Source organism: Cygnus atratus, chromosome 9, assembly GCF_013377495.2.
Source record: "Cygnus atratus isolate AKBS03 ecotype Queensland, Australia chromosome 9, CAtr_DNAZoo_HiC_assembly, whole genome shotgun sequence".
Taxonomy (NCBI): Eukaryota; Metazoa; Chordata; class Aves; order Anseriformes; family Anatidae; genus Cygnus; species Cygnus atratus.
The window spans coordinates 11539887-11561101 of record NC_066370.1 but is presented as its reverse complement, the minus strand read 5'-3'; the positions used below and the strand labels follow the sequence as shown (position 1 = coordinate 11561101).

Sequence of the window (21215 nt, the reverse complement as noted above, 5' to 3'; positions counted from 1 at the left end):
GAGCGGCCGCTGAGGGTGGGGGGGGGGGCTCCCGGCGCCGTTCGCTCGCCTCCTCGGCGCTGCCGGGCGGCCGCCTCCCGAGGGACGGGCTCGGCCCGCGGCGGCTGAGCGTGGCCGAGCGGGTCGGGAGAGGGGGCTGCCACCCTGAGGGCGGAGCTCGGCGGGTTCCGTACAACAAGATGGGCGCGCCCGTGGCCCGGAGCAACTCCGGGCGCGCTCGTGGCAGGCAGCTCCCTCAGGCGCCGCGCAGCACCAGAGGAACGCCCGGGCAGCGCAGCGCAACGTCTCGCCGCCCCGCTTTCTCCGCGGCCCCGGCCTCGCCGCCGTCCCATCGCCTCTCCCGGTTCCCCGGCGGCCTTCCGTACGACAAAATGGCGGCCCCCGGCTCACGGCGGAAGCGCTGCGGCGCAGCCAAACCTTCCGACCCCCAGCGACAACCAACCGCCGCGCGGGCCGGCGGCGAGCGGCGCTCCGATTGGACGCGCGGCGGCAGCGGGTTCGGCTGCGCCGGGGCGGATGCGTCGGCGGGGCCGGCAGCGGGCGCAGCCCTCGGCGGGGCCGCCGCCATGGACGCAGGTGGGTGCCCGCGGCCCGGCCCGGCGGCAGCGGGGCCGCGGCTCCCTCAGGCGGGGCGGGCCCCGGTGGGGACCCCCGGGGCTGCCGGAGCCCCTCGGTGCCGTGCGGGGCTCCGGGGGTCGCCGCTCTGCGGGGGGGGGGTGGGGAGGTGCCGCAGAGCCCGGTCTCCCTGCGGCGCGGCGGGTCGGAGCCTGATTTCTGCGGGTTTTCACCCAAAAGAGGAGAACCGACGCGGTGCGGGCGGGCTGCGGGCAGGGCGGGGGGCGTCGGGCGCGAGGAGAACCGCTCGCTGCTTCTCGCTCGGCTCCTCCGAGTGGCCGCCGCCGCCTTCCGTCTCCTGGAGCCGGCGGGGAAACGAGCGGCTCTGGGCTGGGCGAGGCCGGCGGAGCCCGGCGGGTGTGGAGCTGTGCCCTGGTTCCGTCGGGGCCTCACGGGGGGGCGGCTCTGCGGGGTGCTCCGGTGGGTCCCGGTGTGCCCAGGGGGCAGGGACCCAGCCCGCTGCAAGGGGGAGCTGCCTTCCGAGGGGGTGCTCCGCAGGGCCTGGCCCTCCTGCCCTTCTTCCTGGCCCTCCTGCCCTTCTTCCTGGCCCTCCTGCCCTTCTTCCTGGCCCTCCTGCCCTATTTCACGACAGACCTGGCGTGGGCCAGAGGAGGCCGAGCTGGGGCGTTTGCCGCGCGCGGGGGTTTCCCGCAGAGGCTGCTGCCCTGCTCCTCCGGGCTGCTGGGAGGTCAGCCTTTAAAACAGAGCGAGGGCTCCGTCAAGGTGAAGCTCTGGAGCGTTGCCCGAGGAATCTGCTGATCCCACCCGACTTGTGCCGCTGCGAAACGAGCATCTTCAAGCGGGATTTCTGCTCGGGGGGGGGGGGTGGGGGGTGGGTTTCCAGAGTTAGTTACGTTCAGCCGCGTTGCTCCTAACTGTGAGGGAAGGGAGAGGCCCGTGTGCAAGCTGTGGCCCTTGGTGTGCCCCTGCCTGAACTTCTTTGGTCCCGCGTGCTAAAATATTTAGCTCACCTGGGCAGCAGCACGATGGACATAATTTTGAAAAAGCGCCAGAGCCTGCGAAGATAGGTGTCTGTAAGGGGGACACGTAGGTGCTGGCTTCAGCCTGGTGGGAGGCTGTTGCTCCCATTATCAAGTCCTTAATACCATCTAGGAGCAATCGCTTGAATTTTCCTCCCTGTGAAGGTGAAATCTTAACTCCTGTGTTTAAGTCATGCCCTCCCAGATGGTGGCAAGTATTTAATTGAAAACAAAACAACCATAGGCACAGATGCCTGACTGCGCGTTTCAGGTACGCAGCTGGACCTGCAGAGCCTGGTGCCAGGCGTTCAGCTGCGGGACTGCGAGTTTGGGATTCTCCTCCTCAACCTGCGGTGTCGTGGCACCTGCGGTTTGCGGGCCCTGGATGCGCGCTGGTCCAGCAGGCAGCGTGGGAGCCCCTCGGGCCTTTGCTGGCCCCTTCCTCTGGTAGCTTTGGTGGAAGGGGGGAGTCCAGCAGGTCCTTGCTGAGAAGCTGCCGGCTGCAGAATCACATGCTTGCAAAGGACCTGGTGGAGTTGCAGAGGTGGTGATGTTTGGGGATGTGAGAAAGTGTTACTAGGAAGGAAAAGGAGGATGGTGGGTAGCCCGCTAGTTTCTTTAGCATCCTTTTATCAGTCATTTAAGCTACTTGAGGCTCTTTTGACAGAGATGGATTCACAGCAGGTTTGTGAACTGATAAAATAGACCACAAAATATTCCTTTGAGCTTTAAAACCTGAGAACTTCGGTTTTTAAGTTGACCGGTGATACATTTTTTGGTTTTAATACCAACTACTAGCTACTTCTGAGCTGCCAGAATAAACTGTACTGTCTCATCCCGAGGGAGATCTTGTGCTGATGTCTTGCTGTTGCTTCTTCATTTCCTCTGCCATTTGGAATTGGACTTGCAGATCCGAGAGCCCAGAGGCAGAAGACTGACGAGGTACCTTCAGGAACCAGAAAGTCTCGTGTAGCTTGTTTGCCCCAGCATAGGTAGAGCATCCTAGGTGCCTGCAAAGAGGAGGAGCAGAGCGTCGTGGTGACTTTCTGGAGGTACCACTTACTAAACGTAAATCAGCCACGTTGTTATTTGCTGCTGCTCCAGATGATGATTTTTGGAAGGCCGAGAGAAGAATGATGGAGAGAGAAAGAGAGAGAGACTCATCTTCTGCGTGCATCTTCTGCTTGGGAGCTCGGTGGCATCTGGTGCGAGGGCAGCCCCGGAGAGGCGCAGCAGGTGGACCTGATGGGATGCCAGCAGCGAGGCGTGTGCTGCGGAGGGTGCTGGGTTTTGCAGAAGATGGGGCTGAGAGGAACTTGTGGTTGTGTCGTCTGTCACCCTGTTTTAAGCTTTGGTCAGATCATCACAGGTTTTATTGCGTTTGATGTTAGAGATGCTTTCAACAGCTGCTTTAACAGAAGAGCCTAGCTTAGCTCTGCTTTAAATTTAACACGCAGCTTATTTAAGAAATGACTCTTACAAAACAAGATGCAATTATTAACCTTCAAAATGTTTTAAAACCAGCCTCCCCCCACGCTTGCACATTCACCCCTTTAAAGTCCGTTATTACCAAATACAGACCTAGTGGAGCCCAGCGCATCCAGCCCTCCCTCTCCCCCCTCCATTTCTTGTATCTTTTGCACAAAGGCTTAAGCTGCTCTGATCCAAGGGCGTTGCAGAGCAGCCTGTGCTGCGGAGCTGCTCCGTAGTGGAGCCATCAGTGCCGAGTGGTGGGATAAGAAGAGGCAGGTATTTCGGCACTGAAGGCAGCAGGTGAACCAGGCACAAGGTGTGCCTGCCACCTGTGACCTCGGATACCTTCGCACAGCTCTGTATTCCTCAGCTTTCAGCGTGACGCCTGTAAAGGCAGCACTTTGTCTTCTCAAGCTGCAGACTGGCTTCGGTACAAGCGATGACTTGTGCTCAGTTCACGGCCTTGGAGGAGGGACTGACTTCAGGAGCAAGGTTTGGCTGTCGTTTTAACGCAATCCACGCTTTCCACGCTACACCACAAAAGCAATGCTCTCTGGAAGAAGCTCCTCAATCGCCTCGTTCCTTGGCAGAGAGGGCCTCAGCGTTGCGTTAGCGTGCGTGGCGATAGCAGTGCTGGGAAGCAGCGTGCAGCTGCTGGCTGAAGTCCTCGACGTTTTCTTGACCCACTCAGTTGCCTGGGAGGCACTTGGAGCTGAACTAACCTGGAGATTCCTCTGCTTTTCTGTTTGTGGAGCAGCCAGGCGAGAGCCGTGGGTGCATTGGCTCCCTGTGCCTGTCAGAATGTTTGGCTGTAGTGTTGAAAATGAAATGTTTCTTGCCAGCTAGAGTCAGGCTTGTAGGTTGTGTAGGTTACAGGGTCACAGCAGCTCTGGTTCTGCTGGACGGGTTTGGTACGATTTTTTTTTTTAATATCGAGGAAAAAACAATCATACTTTTTTGTCTTTCTGTTCCAGCTACTCTTACCTATGACACTCTCAGGTTTGAATATGAAGACTTCCCTGAGACCAAAGAGCCTGTGTGGATCCTAGGCCGGAAATACAGCGTTTTTACAGGTACTTTGCATGCACGCTGCAACTCGTAATGATGCTCTGGAGGGCTCTGTTAGTGTTGCATGTTGTTTTGTGAGCAGCGAGGTGACTGCAAAACTTGTACGTGCACAGCAGAGTCTGTTCGCTGTCAGAGCACGCGGACTGTAACCACCCTGCTGCCTCCTGTTGGGCCATCTCTGCAGACTCCAGAATATTTTTGTGCAGAAAGTTGCCACTTCCCAGTTACTGGGACCTGTATGAGGCCAGGATGATTGAGGCAAGTGGATAGCTCGGGAGAAAGGCAAGAAAATGGCTTAATGCTTCGTAGTTTACCTGTGACCATGGTGTTTTGGGTTGGTTGTAGCTTTTTTTAGAGGAAAAGGTTTCTTCTGCCTAGCAGCTCTTTCCTATTCCTCATCCAGATGTTGCCTGTCAGGGCCAACAGACTGGGTGAGGAGCAGAAGGCTGGGCGGGAGGTGGGTTTAGGCGTGTTTGGTGCTCTCTGTGTGTGCACGCCTTACAATCTTGGAAAACTTTCAGAGAAAGAAGAGATCCTGTTGGATGTGACCTCTCGGCTTTGGTTCACCTACAGAAAGAACTTCCCTGCCATCGGTAAGTCTGAGCGTGTCCTGGAAGCGACGCTGTCCCGCCTGTAACAGCCTGACCCACTGGGAGACTGCAGTGACTTCACCTGGGTTGGAGTGCTCTCCTGTGGGAAGTGGGCATAGATCAGGCTGTGGAGGCAGAGAGCATGCAGGTGATCTCAGGAAAGCTGGTTCCAAGAAGACATTTAAAAACCAGATTTTACTTCACTGCTGCAAAAGCTCCATCAGAAAATAATGGTTGTGTTCTGTGACTTCTCCTTAGCTGTTGGGAATTAAGGATCTGCCGGCCTTACCTGTGAAGGGCAGAAAGTTGGCCTTGTGGAGGACACTAGTCTGAGACTTGGGACGTGTGTCAGTGGACCTGTGCATGTCACAGTTCTGCTGCTCTTTCCACGCATGCTACAGAATTAAGAAGGCTTCCCTTTCTTTCTGGGGTTATCACAGAGGAAATATGTTAAGGATTGTGAGGTGATGAGGTGTCGATGGGGAAGGCATAATAGACATCATGGATAAACAATGAGAAGAACCAAATGTTGGTTTGTTTGCATCTTTTAGATGCTTGTACAGTTTTCTAGTCTGGTTGTTCTGAGTTGTTTTTTTTTTTTTTTTTGTCCCTTCTTAAAGGGGAAAGCCAGAGACAGGATTTCTTCATGACCCCCCCCAAACTTTAGCAACTATTTATTTTTTTCCCCATTGGGAGCATAAAAGGTTCTGTCCCTTACAGTTCTTAACTGTGATGTAAGTCTTGAAAGCTTGCTGTGTGCTTGGACTGGGTTTTTGATTTGTTCTGAGGGTTTTTTTTCCACTGGAAGGGTGAGGAGAAAATAATTCTCCTTCTGACTGTTGACTATTTGAATTTGTTTCTGTCTGCAAACTATCTCGTGTAATGAATGTGACCCTTGAATCAAAGAGCATTGGATGGATTGCCTTCAGGACTGAAAGCACTGATATCTTTGTTTTATTTTATTGTGTAGAATGACATCAGTTGTATTCTTAGTATGCAGATATCTCAAAGTCTTCCCTGTCTCAGTTGCTCCAGGCAGCATGTTCGTTCTGTAAGCCTACTTTAAAATTCAGAAAAGTCTCCTGTGTGAAGTGGTAAGACATAGGTGGTGTTAAAAACAGAAGTGGATTCAGAAGATGATCAATAACCTGGTGGTTTTTTTGTGGTTGTTGACAGCACAGGAAAAACATTGAACGCTTCTGGCATTACCGAAATAGTCATCAGTCCCTCTGCTGCAGGACTGGTCTTTGGGGTGGCTTCTGACAGTAATCCAGGATTCAAGGAAGAATCTTTACTGCCATCAATTTTGTAGAAAGACTTAATTTAATTCAGAAAGGCTTTCTGATAAATAATCTGGTTCTCTCTACCTAATGAAAGCTCCTAACAGTCCCCACAAGCATAAACGTCAATTTACTTCTGAGTATGGGAGTCGGAAATGCACTTCGTTTAATTGATAGGCTGGACTTCTTCCTTACCTGATACGAGAACTCCTGTTCCTCCTGGGTAGGAGGGATAACGATAATCTGAAAAACGATACAAGAATGAGTGTGGGAGGGCATATTTAGGAACCTCACAACATGACTAATTTTTTGTACTTCGTGCTAATTAGGTCCTACAGGAGTCTAAGATGAAATATAACTTGATGATGGTCTTAGACTTGAAGTGGATTAAAGAGAGAAAAGGTGGAGACACGAGACAGAAATTATCGCCTTCGTGTATCTGCTCTAGACTATGTCGGGTTTTTGTTTGCTTTTTAGTGCTTGAGGTGGATTTGCACACGGGAACTGCAGTAACACTATGAGCATTTCCCGGTGGACTTGAAGCCAGGCTTCTTGGTTGCTGTTCCTTAAGGTACTCAGCAGAGCTATCTTTCAAAAGAAGAAAGCAGCGATACAAAGAAACTTCTCCCAGCTGTGTGAAGGCGCAGCTGACTGCGTACTTGTAAGACAGCTCACTGGCTGTGGTCATGCTAAACATTTTTATCTGTGAAGCTCGTAATAACAGCTGAAGCTTCAGAGGAGAAGTGGCAGCTTCCTTTTGAAGTTCTGTCAGGGAGATGCTTCCAGCCTTAAGGTCTTTGTCTCAGTTTTTCCGTTGCAAGCTGATATCCAGCTTATTCTCCTATATTATGTAGCATATGGTTTTTTTCACTGTTGCTGGAGTTCGTTTTTTTGTTTGTTTTTTTGGACCTAACTCCATGTTGTTCACTTTGGAATCTCATACAGTCATCGGCTGCTTGTGATGTGGGAATGCCTTGTGACTGATTCATTTTGCATAATGAGTTGCCTTCTCAAAATGAGCATTACAGCAGCAAGTGGTCTGTAACAAGATGTTTCTCTGCTTAGTAACTTCTCTGAATTAGGTTGGGAATCTGCAAGTATGCTCAAGAACTGCTATGTTCATGAGAAATTCAGCTGCCTTTCTAGCTGAGTTGCTTGGATTTCCTTTTGATTTTTTCCCCTGTTATTAAATGTTAAAGATTTTAGTTCCTTTTTACGGGATGCCATTAGGCTGGTCACCGATAACTGAGTTTTTATTTCTCAGCCTTGGGTGTGTGAGCTGGCGCAGTCCTTATTCCCTACCTGATTGTTTGGATAAACCTGCTGCCCATGCAGGCTTACAGCACTTTCCTTTTTATCTCCCGCTTGGCAGTGTTGTTCCATTCATTACATATTTGCTTTCTGTCCTTGTTTACAGGAGGAACTGGTCCCACATCTGATACTGGTTGGGGCTGTATGTTGCGGTGTGGCCAGATGATCTTTGCTCAGGCCTTGGTCTGCAGGCATTTGGGAAGAGGTAAACCAGAGCACTGCCCATACTGACATCCACATGCTCCCACAAGTGCAATACTTGTAAGGACAGCAGCTGGGAGTTGCTGAGGGCTCTATAACTTTTCCTTGTATTTTCTTAAGTTCAGGGCTGTTGATTGAAAAGTCTGCTGGAAACTCTCCAGCAGGTTTCCTCCTGCAGCTGTCTGCGGCTCCACATAGATGAATGTGGTTGTTAAACCTTAAAACAAAGGAGAGCCCTGTCATGTGCTAGTTAAGTCCATGGACACCAAGCAAGTACCTGGGTTTTCTTGATTTTTTTTTTTTTTAATATACCTGAAGTTTAAAAGGTCCTACTCAAAACAGCAGGGTTACTGACTTGTTTATAGTTCAATTTTTAACTTGTTGAGAAGTCCTCTTTCTGAGTGTAGTCTCCTGTCCCTGAATACTTCTCTCTCTGCATTGGATCCGTACATGGTCTGTAAACAACTGTATGGGAGTTATTGTTGCAGTTGTTGATGGCCTTTGAATTTGTGGGAGGTGATTTTTTTTAATGAGGTCACCCGGTTTTCCTCAGAATGCCTGTCCTTGAGAAATTGGTATCCTATTGCCCATCTGTGGGATAGAGTTAGGATTCATGTTTTCTGTTTTATCATGGGTGATATTCTTTTGTTTCAGCTGTGAAAATGCTTGATTTTCTGTTAAAATTGATGCTTCAGTGTTGGGGATGCCCCAAATGCTGAGTAATAAGACAGTGACATGAAAATCTGATCAGTAGTCGAGGCACAGGAAAGACAGCTTGTAGCTTGCAGTGTCTGGTTGCTAATAAACATCACGTTCCGTTTCACATATCTTCTTGTATGTCTTAGACTGGAGGTGGATAAAAGGGAAGAGGCAGATGGATAATTACTTCAATGTTCTTAATGCCTTCATTGACAAAAAAGACAGCTACTACTCCATTCACCAGATAGGTAAGAGCGCTGGGTGCCAGAAAGCACGGGGGAACGTTCTGTCTGGATTGCCCAAGAGCGTAGAACATCACTCCATGTTTGTTTTAGTACCTTAGGTGAAAAACCTAGCAGGTTATGTTCTGACATGCTGTTTTTCTCGCATGATCCGAAGCTACTACACTTTATTGTGGATTATGATGGATTTTTCTCTTGACTCCATGAAGTCCTTCATGTTTGTCTTCAGGCTTTAGGTGATATTCAGCACCACTTTCTGTATCCTGCTTAGCCCAGGTGAGAGGAAAGCATGTGGTTGCTGTTCTCACCAAGACCTTGTAACATGAGAAGATTGCTGCATGAAGAAATTTTCAGAAGCAGCAAGTAGACTAAGGAAGGATCTCACTTTAATTGAAACTTCCTTCACCAAAAAAAAAACAACTGCCTGTTCCAGTTTTTGCTTATAGGGTCTTAATGCTCCTATAGTTTCAGTGAATGGAACTTCAGGTTACGGGGGTGTTCCTGATAATCAGACAAGAAATAACTTTTTTTCTGAGGTTACATTGTCTTTTGGACCTCTGTGTCATGTTTCTGAGAAAGGGTTTGCTTTACAATCCTTGAGGATGTGCTTTTTTCTTCCATCAGCACTGTGATTCTACCCTTTTGTGGGGTTTCTGATGACTCAGAAATGTTTCCAAGTGAAATTTTTTCACTGTTGAATATAAATCCTGATTAGGAAGGGGCATAGTGTAGGTGAAATTATATGCTAAATTCTTTTTTTTTTTTTTTTTCTTGTGATGCAGCCCAGATGGGAGTTGGAGAGGGGAAATCCATAGGTCAATGGTATGGACCAAACACAGTCGCACAAGTGCTCAAGTAAGTGCTGGGTTTTTCCTTTATTTTTTTCCAGCCGAGCGGTGGGTTTGTAGTACCTCCTACCTCGCACACTTCTACCCATTGAATGGAGTGCAACTGCATGTTTTAATTCTGTTACCAGGTGACTAGTTGAACCTTATTGACCTGATTGGTAGGAACTTCATAGAAGGACTCCTCTCATTCAGGATGAGAGAAACTGATTTCAAACTGAGGACAAGCCCTGAAAATCTCTTTCCATGTTCCACAAGTAACGTGTTTGCTGCTAGAACTGAGTGCAATACTCTTTGCAGCGGACCAGAAGCAGGTGTCAGAGTAGGTGATGATTGCTGTCATTTGGATCTCTGCTGGCATGAGTTGCTTCTCAGTGACATCAGTGTTGTCATTGTCCAAAAGCTGCCAATAAGCCATCAAGTCGCTCATGCATTAGCAGAGGAAGGCATAAGTATTTGCTGCCTGGGTTCTGTGGTGACAAGCAGAGGATCTGGACTGTCTTTAACTGGGACGTGCTGTATTTTCAGAAATATTTTTTCAGAAATATTCTTTATGTTGCCATTCTTTCCTTAATTCTTTGATTAGTTGAGCGGGGAGCCCCGTGGAATAGGCTGGGATTGTCTGAGAAGGAACTTTCCCAGATCAGACCGTCTGCCCGTTTAGCCTAGTATCTGCTGTACGTGATGGGAAGATATTTAGGGAAAGTCAGAGTGACTTTTATTTTTAAATTAGCATATAAGGAGGAAATTAAGTAACTCTCATTTTCTGGTAACCAGCAGTTACAGAATTTGGGGTGGAGATTGTATCAAGGGTCTTGTATTTAGCACAAATTCCCAGTTGTGGTCCCATTTGTAATTTGTTTATTCTTCCGGTCATAATAATTTGTGGTGATGAATTTTACAGCTGTAATAAATGTTTAAAAAAAAAATGTACAGTATAATTGGTGAAAACCAATCTCTCCTAGTCCAATTTCTCTTTCTTTGATACAACATTGTCTTATAGTTGTAACTAATCCTTCCTTACATTTTTTCCCCCTCTATAGAAAACTTGCCACTTTTGATACGTGGAGTTCACTGGCAGTACACATAGCCATGGACAACACTGTAGTAATGGAAGAAATCAGTAAGTATCACGTGCAGGTAGAATGAGATGTATCCCTCAGCAGCGAGAAGCCAGAAAAGAGCTGGAAAGCATGCAGTTTTGCAACATTGCAAGAATGCAGTAAATGTTCTGTCTTAAAGCTGTGGCTGAGTGTGCTAAAACTCCGATGAGAATTGCTGTTGTAGGGCAAGGAAGCCCCCTTACTTGATTTTTACTTTGTCTGATAAAGCCTCTCACTTGGCAGTGTGGCCTCTGGATCTGGAAAGAAGGACCTGCTGACCTTCAGGCAATAGGTGGGAGCTGCTGGGAAGGTAGTGTCAAACCTGTTTATGGCCACAGGTAGTACGCAGTAAATGGCTGCTGCTTCTCCCATCTAACGGTGTAGGAATGTCTCCGCTATTAGGCAGAGTGAGATAACCAGAACAGATCTCAGATCTCTGACCAGGAAAAGGAACAAAACTGGGGGGGAAAAAAATAAGAAGGGGCTCCATCTCTGGAGATATCTTTTAAGGAGTGCTCCATGATTGTGTTTTGTTCTTTTTGTTGGTGGTTTGTATTTTCTCCTTTTTTTTTTTTTTTTTTGCTGCATCCTGGCAGTTGGATGGCTCTGGAGGCTGAGCAGCTGTGCAACGCATTCATCCCTAGCATGCTTGCTCAGGCTGCAGTGCCCCAGAATCCAAAGCAGATGGTGGAATGGCTGGCTGCTGCAGTCCTGCATGGTCCTGGCTGAACTATCCTTCCCCTCTCTCGCTCTAGACTTGTGAGGTGGTTTGCTTACACAGCACAAAACCATTCAGTGTTTTCTGCCAGGGTAGTGTTCTGAAACGGCACGTAAAAAAGTCCAGTGAGTGCTGGAGCTGGTGCAAAGTTACAGGTGAGATGGCGGCAGCTGTCAGTTAGATTGGCTTTTGGCTGCATTGGAGCAAAAATCAATTAACAGATGAGGACAGTTTGTCCCTGGAGTGAAGGACAGTCATTTTACAAAGTCAGATCTCTTAACAGGTAGTGTCAATTGAGAGGCCAAGAAAATGTAGGATTTGATTGAGAAGTGCCTGTCTAGTCCTGTGAAGGTGTATGCTCGTGCTCTTGGCTTAAACAAAGGTCAGCATGAAGACAGGAATTGGATTAATCTTTCACCTTTAGCCTGAAAAATATCCCCTCTAGAACTGAGGCGTGCTGGCTGCAGGGCTTGGGTATGTTGCAGCTCTTGTCTGTGTGGCTTGTGTTAAACACTGACACCACTTCAACTAACATGTCCATACAGCTCGTAATACGTAGGGTGGTGTCTGTCTGTCTTCCTCAGCTGTGAATCATAATGTGCCTACCATTCAGGACTTGAAAGCCACTGTATGAGCAGGTCTGATTTGTTATTTATCTGTAGGTACGTGTTATATATCTTGTACCCCAGACACCTGTCAGTAGTGAAACATTCAGAAATGAACACTGCTTCATACAGCTGATAAATTCATTCACTAACGCCGTTCAGCCTGTGGTGGATAGAAAACAACCTTTTGCTGCAGCAGTTAAGTACATCCATCAGCCTTCTGAGCCAGTCTGCAATGTCGGAAAGGTGCTCTCAGGTGGGAGCTGGAGGATTGTGTGCATCAGAAGGATGGTTAGAAACAGAGCTAAGCCAGTGACTGACAGCAGCAGTAGCAGGACAGGTGTTGTGTCAAATCTGTTGGAATATGTTTGCAGTAAAGGGTTTGAATCCTGCTGGGAAGCTTTAGGTAGAGACCATGGTGCCAAAGAAGCAGGGTGAGTTTAGTCTCTGCTGGGCTCCCTACCCCTTAAACTGGGGTTGAATACGTCTGTATCACAGCATAGGACTGCCAGTTGCTTTGCCTGATGAAGAAACCCATGGTGACAGCTGCAGGTATTCAGATCATCAGAACAGGCAGGCAACTGCAACAAAAAATACTGTTTTAGCAAGGTAAGCAGTCCTGACTTTCAGTGACTTCAATTTTCTCAAGACCTCTGATAACTATAACATCCCTTGTGTACGTAGGCATGTTATCTCATACACATTCTCCCTTCTGAAGGGGCAGTTGCAAATTTCAGTGCAACTGTTCTCTCTCCAATAGAGGCTTTAGCACAAAGTCCTACTTCTTTTAACCTTGGCTGTAACGTTCTCCTTGTTCAGCTGCATTTGGAGCTTGTAGTAGTGAGCAGGCATCCTGCTGTAATTGCTGTGATGGAGGTGCTTGTTTACATCGCATCCTACCTGCCAGACTGTCCTGGCATTCAGGTTAGGCCAAGAATAAATTAAATGAGCCTCTGGCATTCTGTCTAATTGCCTTGGATTCATGATTGAAATGTTGTGGGTTCCTTTGGTTTGGAGATTTTTCTTCACACGCACATGTGCACGCCCAGCAAGTAATGAAATTACCCTGTGAGACAAGTAGGCTCGGAGATATTTCTGTACCAGAATTTACATAATCTGGTTTCATTCCAGACTGCCTGTGTGTTCATCAAACCTATAGAATGAGGATGCATAATGTCCATGTCATGGGTATGCCCTGAGGAGCCAGTGCCCCATTTCTTACAGGCAAAGCTCATGCTAAAATTGCTGAGTTTAATGTTCGCCTGTCTTGAGTCTCTAAACTAGCTTCTGAATGATCCCTGACAGAATTTGTAAAGGTTTTAGTGAACTTTAGGTAAATGACAATTATTCGAGATAGATACCACGTTCGTATCTCTGTATCTTGTTACAGTGCTAGTTACAGGTGAGGATTTCCTGTGTTAAGCCATAATATTTTCCCCATTCAGTTCAGCTGGCCTCATATCCTCCATGTGCCCCTCTAGAGCTGGACACTCCAAATTGTTTGTTTTTTTCTTTTTGTCTACATGCTCTTGAATTCAGGGCTCTTGCCTAATATCCTAATCAGATCGTTCAGCCTTGTTGACACAGGTTGTTGCTTAGCTGTTCACCTGCTGGAAGAATTTACATTTTAATGGCCCGCCAGATGGTAGCTGAGAGTACAGCATGCTTTGGCACGATTTTGATGTATACTTAGATGAAATACCGAGCCTGTCCAGAAACCCTGTGGGGAGCACATCACATGAACACAGTGGTGGGCCTTGTCAAACTTTTTTTTTTTTTTCTTTTAGTGCTGTAGGCTTTTGGAAAATAGCAATTGTTGATAGCCGGAATAGAATTACTCAAGGTCTAGAAATGGAAGTTGTTTCTGATGCTTTCTGCTCATGTTCCCTTTTTGTAGGGCGGTTGTGCCAGTCCAACTTCTCGTGTGCTGGAGCTGCAGCATGCCCTGCTGTGGAGTCAGACGTACTCTATAACGGGTACCCAGAGGAAGCAGGGGTTAGAGATAGGCTCTCACTGTGGAAACCATTGGTGCTGCTGATACCTCTCCGCCTTGGGCTCACAGAGATCAATGAAGCCTATATTGAAACACTAAAGGTAGGGGATCTGGAACTGAATTCTTGATATTCTGATGCTTCAAAACCCTGCTGTGAATTAAGTCACTTCCGAAATTTGGTTTTGGGGCAGAAATACTCAGAAGTAATTGTCCTTTTTTCCAGAGAAAAATGTATTTAGAAAAAATGTATTTAGAAAGCACCATTTTCAGAGGTCAGGATATGGGCTCTTGCAGGCTTTTGTCAGGAAAATGTTGGGTTTGATGTATTTTTTTTGTTTTATTTCTAGTATCTTATTTCCCAACTTAATCTTGGTCCCTGTTTGTGCGTAGATGGTACCAACCTGCTGAAGCATTTGTTCAGCACAGCTGTATTGAGCCTTAATGAGCGTAGTGTTTGTAAACTCCCCATGGCTCCGATGGCAGAGCTTGTACTGCAGGCTGAGGGTAGAAGCTGGCTGCCAGTCCTGCTGTGGAGCATCAGGAAGCTGCAGAATTTGGGGTGTGCAGAGTACACCCATAAGACAGGATGCGTGTTGTCCTGCTGTACTAATGCTAGGGACCTCTGAGCTGCACAGGTAAGAGCTCCACATGCAGGCTAGGGCTAGGTTACTTTCCCGTAACTCAGTAGATGGTTCCCGGATATTGCAGCTGGATAAGGAACTTGGGCTGTTTCCTGGGTGATGGTTCCCTCCTCAGAGCACTGTTGCAATTTGACATGTCCAGGGGATTTCGCCACTGACTGCGGCAGAGCCAGGACGTGCACAGACAGAGTCCTGGAGTAGTGCTGCCTCTTCTGTTTGGTCCACCTGTGTGTTACTGTCAGCAGTTAAAGGTGTTTTTGAGCTGCTTTCATGTTCCGTGAAGGCTCTGTGTTGCAGCCTTCAGCCTTTCTGGTGGAGCTTCTCCCCAGTAATGGCTGTTCCTGCTGCTAGAGTTGCTGATTTCCAGTGTCACAGTCTCTTTCACACTGTGTTTTTGGATGTTTGCCTTTGTTGCCACTTGCTTGTCTCACTGTCTGTCAGCTGTGTGTTTTCTGTATTGCTTTTCCAGCACTGCTTCATGATGCCTCAATCCCTGGGAGTGATCGGAGGGAAACCAAACAGTGCTCACTACTTCATTGGTTATGTAGGTGAGTCCCCGCAGTAGTGCGAAGTCTTTCCAAGCATCTCCCCCCAGCTAAAAATGTTTGGAGCAGTACAGCTCTCCTGCTTGGTCTGTGGTGCATGCTGCAGGGCTTTTTCCTGCTGGAAGTGTGGAAGGTTGCTGTGGGTTGAAACTCTTTGCAAGGATCTGAGTGATGTAGCTTTCAACGGGGGCCATAGTACAAGCCATGAACTTCCAGTGCATAACCCTAAATCTTATCTGTAAAGAGGTGTGCAGAGAGTTATTCCTAGGTTCAGAGCTGACCTCCCTTCAGGGACTTGGCTGTATATTTACCTGCCTTTTAGCTGTTCCCTTTCTGAAACCTGACAAACTGCTGTCCCTCTTCCCTCTTCCTTTCCTCTGATACTGTGCCTGAGACCTCAAGCTGGTTGTGCTTTGGATTCCTGGGGCTGTCTTGAGCTTACCCAGGACCCTGGAAAGCATTAGCAGGAACAGTGCTCAAAAAGTGCATGTGCCCAAGGTGCTGCTGTGGAGTGGGCACTGTAGTTCTGCTCACAGCCAGCTCTCTGCCTGGATGAGAAGTGTTGGAGTGTCTGAAAGCGAGTTGCCCCCAGAACGATGGGTTCCTCTGTGGGGTTTCAGGAGCTGGCTCCTTCTTTCTCACCATTTGCTTCTCAGAAGAGCAACTTCTGGCACGGTTCTTCCTGTTCATGTCTCCTTGCCTGTTTGTCCAGGTGAGGAACTCATTTACCTGGATCCCCACACTACGCAGCCTGCAGTGGAGCCCAACGACAGTGGCTGTCTCCCTGATGAAAGCTTCCACTGCCAGCACCCTCCCTGCAGAATGAGCATTGCCGAGCTCGACCCCTCCATTGCGGTGGTGCGTTCTTGCTGCTTGTTTTCCAGCCAGCTCTCGATCACCTGAAGTAGCGCGTCTCTGTTTCACAGCTATCCCCTTTCCCCGGGGAACTGGTAAAGGCAGAGGTGGCAGGTTGGGCGCTCCTCATGCGTGCTGTGCCCTGGGCAAAGGGGCTTTGGTTACAGTGACGCTGTTGAACAAGCTCCTTGTTCAGGTAGCAGCTTGGTGCAGGGAGATCCTGCACACCTGGTGGTTAAATGCCATCCCTCGTGGGGCATTCTCCTTCTAACAAGCTTAGTTTGGGCTTTGATTCCTGCCTTCTGAGGGGCAGATCTGAATCCATATGCTTCCATGTGGCTTGTTCTCTAAAGAACCTGGGATGACTGCCTTTTGTTTCCACATGGGTTGTTTCTGTCCAGTTTTCCATGTGCAGCGGAGGAGACCATTACATTGATGCCCCCAGTACTTGAGTAGACTGGTCAGGTGAAGCCTACGGGGAGTATCTAGTTTAACAGAACTGTGTAAGCCACACCTTGAAGCAAGGCAGTTAGATTGTAACTGCTTACAGTCCTGGTCATGTTCCTTGGCATTAATATGAGGCCATAAGACTGAAAAGATCAGTCTACAATTATATAAAGATAATACTTTTTTTTTCAGGGCTTTTTCTGCAACACGGAGGAGGACTTTAATGATTGGTGCCAGCAAATCAAAAAGGTTTGTGTCTGTATCACCGGGAAAAGAATATAGAATACTGTTGTTTCTAAAATGCTGCACAGAGAGAGTTCTCTGCAGCATGATCCCACAATAAGGCACATGAAAATAACTTCTTCAGACACCAGGAGGAACATAGCTCTGAAATTCTGCAGCTGATATTAGTCAAAGATTTGAGAAATATTTTTTTCAGCTGCAAAAAAGTCCCAACAAACTGGTTCTTCACCTTAAAGACCCAGAGCACTGTGAGTGCAGCACTGTTGGTTCTCATGGCTCTGCTCTTGCTCCACAGCTGTCCCTGGTAAGAGGAGCGCTGCCCATGTTCGAACTAGTTGAGCGCCAGCCATCGCACTTCTCCAACCCCGATGTTCTGAATCTCACGCCAGGTGAGGCCACGCAGGGAGGTAGAGCTAAGGGTGGGTTTGTCCATTTGGTGTTCGGGAAATTGTGTGGATTGCATAGTGATTTCTGGTGTGTTCCTGTTCAGCTCGGAGCTTTTTGGTCAATTCATCTAGTTCTTTGGCTTTCAGCTAGCGGTTCACAGATCCCATGGTCATGGTCGTGATTTTTCATGATGAGTCTGAATGGTGACTGGGGAAAAAAGCTAATAGGTTATTACATCAATAAGAATTTGTGATTTCTAAAGAGATGCTCAGAGAAATCCTAAGGCTCCATGGAAAAGGCTGAAAACTGAGCTTCTGGGTATTAAAAAATGTCAAAGATGGGGGTGGTCAAACGTAGTTGCAGTTTAGATTTCTTCCCTGTGCATGTGCTACTACCAACGCTTAGCCCTGATGATGCAGAAAGGAACGAGTGCTGGGCAGTATTTTGGCTGTCAGGCTCCGCTTATGTTAACGCGCATTAACGTTGCAGGAGATAAGGAGCTATTGACAGCTTCTGCCAGGAGGAATGAGTATTTGGGGACAAACTTACCCCATCACCAGGCGTTGGACTGCATCCTGTCACCTGCATCCTGCAGTCACTGCTTCCTTGCCGTCTGTCTCTTAGCACAAACTTTGAAGGCCTTTTTTATCTCACTGTCCTTGTCTGTAAGAACATTTGATTGCCTTAAACTGGTGATCCTTGCCTGTATTAAATTGTCCCTAATTACTGCCTTTTTTACTCATAAAAGCGATATCCTAATGAGCTACTTGGCTTCTTCCCCATGCTTTTAGAGCCTCTCCCATTTGTTATGGCTGTCCTTTCTCCTTCTGTCCTAGTCCTCAAAAGAAGGAGTAATCTCATGGAAGTCCAGTCCCTTGTCCTCATTTTTCCCAGCCAGTTGGGTTCTGTGGTTTGTTACTGAAGCGTACAGGGGGCTGCTCCCTGAGGAGCATCTCTGGAAGCTGTGCTGCCGCCCGTCCCCCCAGTTTGCATCGGGAGCAGTGACACTAAGCATTTGCACACACTGCTGTGGGATTAAAGCCTTTCACAGAACGTTCAGGGCAGTCTGCAGCCTTGTGACCACGCATTTCTCCTTGTTCCTGGCAGTCAGTCATTGCAGTTTAGCTTCTGGCTGGCTGTTTTGCCAAGTTTAATGTGTGCTTTCTTGAAACCTGAGTTAGTGTAGTTTTCTCTTTTATTCCCCAGCTTGTCCACACCTTTTCACTTGAATTTCCTCTCTGGTAAAGCCACTTGCCCTGTAGCTATGTGCTCCCTCTTCACCAGAGTTGGAAGGATGGACAGAAGGGAGCGAGTACACTGCCCTCCCTTGCAAACTGGACTATATAAATCACTTCTTGGAGGGCGTGTCGTGTAATTACCTTCCCCTGTCGTTGGATCAAAGACAACTGTAGTAAAATACGGATTGCACGTTCTAATATATCTAACAAAGAAATACTCCTGTATCACATATTTGGACCGGGAGTCTTTGCAGATATTAGCCTAGACCTTAGAAGTGCTTTTGTTTGAGCCTCTTGATGCCAAAGCCTGTCCTGCTAACACAGACCGACTGCCCAGGCAGGTTGTACCAAACAGTCACAGCACAGAGCTGCACCGCGCCAGGGCTGTGTCAGCATTTGTGAGAGCTGGCACACCTCTTGCGTGCCGTATAATTCTCTTCTCCCGAGCATGTTGGCTTGTGACACTCGCCTCCTGCTGCCCTCTGGCTGCTGGTGTCTGCTGCTGAGCAGCGGGTGCATCCCATGGAGCCAGCGCTTTCTTTTTCTCTTGCAGACTCCTCTGATGCCGACAGATTGGAAAGGTTCTTTGACTCAGAAGATGAAGACTTCGAAATCTTATCCCTTTGAAAACAAATAGGAAACTGACTCTGCAAATTTGTGTTGTGTGGGGAGAAGGGGGGGGAGGGAAGCTCCTTCGAGAGCCTGGGGCTACCGGTTTTCATAGGTGCTTGCTGCCATCCCCGCCTCTTGTCCATCCATCCTGGCATTCTGTGCAGCCTCTGAGCGGAGCGTGCATTGTCTGCAGTGGGATGAAGAACCGAGTGGGTGTTGCAGCCTTACTGGCTGGAGTTGGGTTTCCTCAGCAGAAAACACTTGCTGGAAGTGGATGCAGTGGTGCCTACGAGTTCAAAGCCTATCTGTTACATCAGCAGGTCAGCTGCCCTTCTGGGGGAGTCATGGGGGTTTTTAGTGCTAAAGCCTTAGGCAGGGACTCCCCTCCGAAGCTTAAATAGAGCCACCCATCATTTAGCAGGTGATGTGTACAGTTAATTCCTCTAGCAGCTTCACTTCTCAGTGACCAACTTGGACTGAGCTCACACTGCAAGCTACCAGCAGACATCTCCCAGTGAGACAGCTGTGAAGTCCCCAGAGTGCAGGTGGCTGGGTTTCCTGCAGTTAAACTCCTGTCCACGCTTTGCAGTACACAGCACTTCCTCACGGGTGCAGTACCCCTCTCCTACTCACGTCCTGACAAAAGGAAGGTGGGGTGACTTAGGAATGAGTGCTAATTCAAGTGAAAGGCTGTCCAGGAAAGTGTGGAGCAGCCATGCTTCTGGGGAGGAATCAGCCTAAATAACAGCAGAAAGAGGGGAAGGAGAATAGAAAGTGTGTGTTTTCTTGCTCAGTGAGTCATTAACACGTGCTTCTATACGTTGTGCTTCTATGGTGGATTGATCTCTACAGCAAGTATCTTCAAGTAAGTTGCTTTGAGCAGAGAACTGGGATTCCACAGCATTGGCGGGGGGGTGGGCGGGTGAAACACAGCTGGGGAGAGGTGAAACAGGACAACTGAGATCTGCCAGCTGTGGGCCTGCTAGTGCCTGTGTGCCCGTGTGCTGGCATAGCATCTAGTGAGCAATCTTGTTGGTACCAAAAATGTGAGCTATAAAATTCCTCAAGGTGTCCTCTGAGCAGTTCCTCCTGTTACACATTCCCTTTCCAAATCCGAAAAGGTTCCTGATGGTTGAGCAGGCCTCCTAGCTGTGCTGTTACCTTTCCATTCGATCTTCTGCAAATTCTCTTCCCTGCAGAGTATGCACAGAGCTACTGTAGGAGCTAATCTGTAGAAACTCATTTCAAGTAGTCATCCCTAAGAGGTCAGCAAAGACAGAATGTCATAAGAAGGTCCAACACAACTAGACTGGAAATTGTGGCTGCTTTTAAGATAATAGCTCTGCCTGTGGCCGTTATCCGCACAAACAGACTTCAGAGAAAGGTAAACTGTGGAGGAGAGGTGTCGTGATGCAAACTGCGGATCTGTTTACAAGGTTTTGTACATATAGGATCAGAACCTGTCAGTTGATGCTTTTGTGCCCCAGGGTGGTGACAACGGGCTAGAAATGACTCATTTCCTCTGTGACTGACCTACTGATGCTCCAGCTGTCCCTACGCTACCCAAAAGCAGAGGTTTGAACTGGGAACCACGATGCTTCTGTCACTAAATTATTATTTGCTGCTTTCTGCCTGCTTCTCCTCTTCTCTCCTGTAGTTAGGGGAAGAGGCAGCAGAGGAAGTGGGGCTGTGCTCCATTCATCTGCTTTCAATTTGTATCTGAATAAACAAATCTAAAATCTTTGCCTTTCTTAATGTTCTTGCACATGAAGTGCTGGGGGTGGGTGGTATTGAGTAACCCTGCAGTGGAGCTGGGAGTGCTCTTGAAACCATGCCAGCGTACCATTTTTACCCTTTTAGGGCAATGAAGGCAGATTGGAGCAAAAGCTGAGCTATGTGCAACAGTGACTTTTATCTTTCTTTTGATATATCTGACAGAACAGGCTGGCTGTGTGGTACTACCGTGGTGATGCCCCTGCCCTAGAGGGTGAACGGCCACAGTCATGCTAGCAGAGGCAAAGAAGCTCTTCTGTGGTGCAGTTCTGCTAACTCGCATTTTAAGTTGTTTAGGCTTTGCCCTTTTTTTTTTTTTAGGGGAAGAAAACAAAAAACAGTACTTTAAGGCTGTCTATGCTTAGCAGTGCAGCATGTCTCTGCTTCTGAGCAGTGCAAGTCTTTCCAAGACAGGACGTGCTTTTCTGGTGAGTCTCTGCCACGTGCAGTTGAGGTAGCAGGGGAAAAAGCCAAGCTGAGGTTTCAAAGTTAATGTTTCGAATTGGTGGGTGGAAAATAAAACTTGTTTTCTTTAGGATTGTATGCTCCCTGTTCAGCTATTCGGCTGACAGCTTTTCACAGTGTTTCTAGGAAGCCTTTTAAACACCAGCCCTGCAGTAGTAAACATTACAAAAACAGGTCTAAACTCAACTGTTGTTACCATTTTGCTGTGCCATAGCAGGTCCTTTTTGTTAAGGGATAGTTACTGAGGAATTACCACGCCCTCAGTTTGTACAAACTACTGCCACTG

General features: G+C 48.1%; 1 protein-coding gene across 1 annotated transcript; it reads left to right on the top strand.

Moving 5' to 3' along the window:
* The first annotated feature begins 27 nt into the window (after nt 1-27).
* ATG4B (autophagy related 4B cysteine peptidase) lies at nt 28-20434 on the top strand. The gene is made up of 13 exons (XM_035544524.1): nt 28-576; nt 4043-4141; nt 4658-4729; nt 7424-7522; nt 8364-8465; nt 9242-9314; nt 10348-10427; nt 13628-13824; nt 14834-14912; nt 15622-15767; nt 16404-16460; nt 16750-16843; nt 18633-20434. The coding sequence occupies exons 1-13, from the start codon at nt 180-182 to the stop codon at nt 18704-18706; spliced, it is 1569 nt and encodes a 522-aa protein (XP_035400417.1). The 5' UTR covers nt 28-179; the 3' UTR covers nt 18707-20434.
* The last annotated feature ends 781 nt before the right edge of the window (nt 20435-21215 follow it).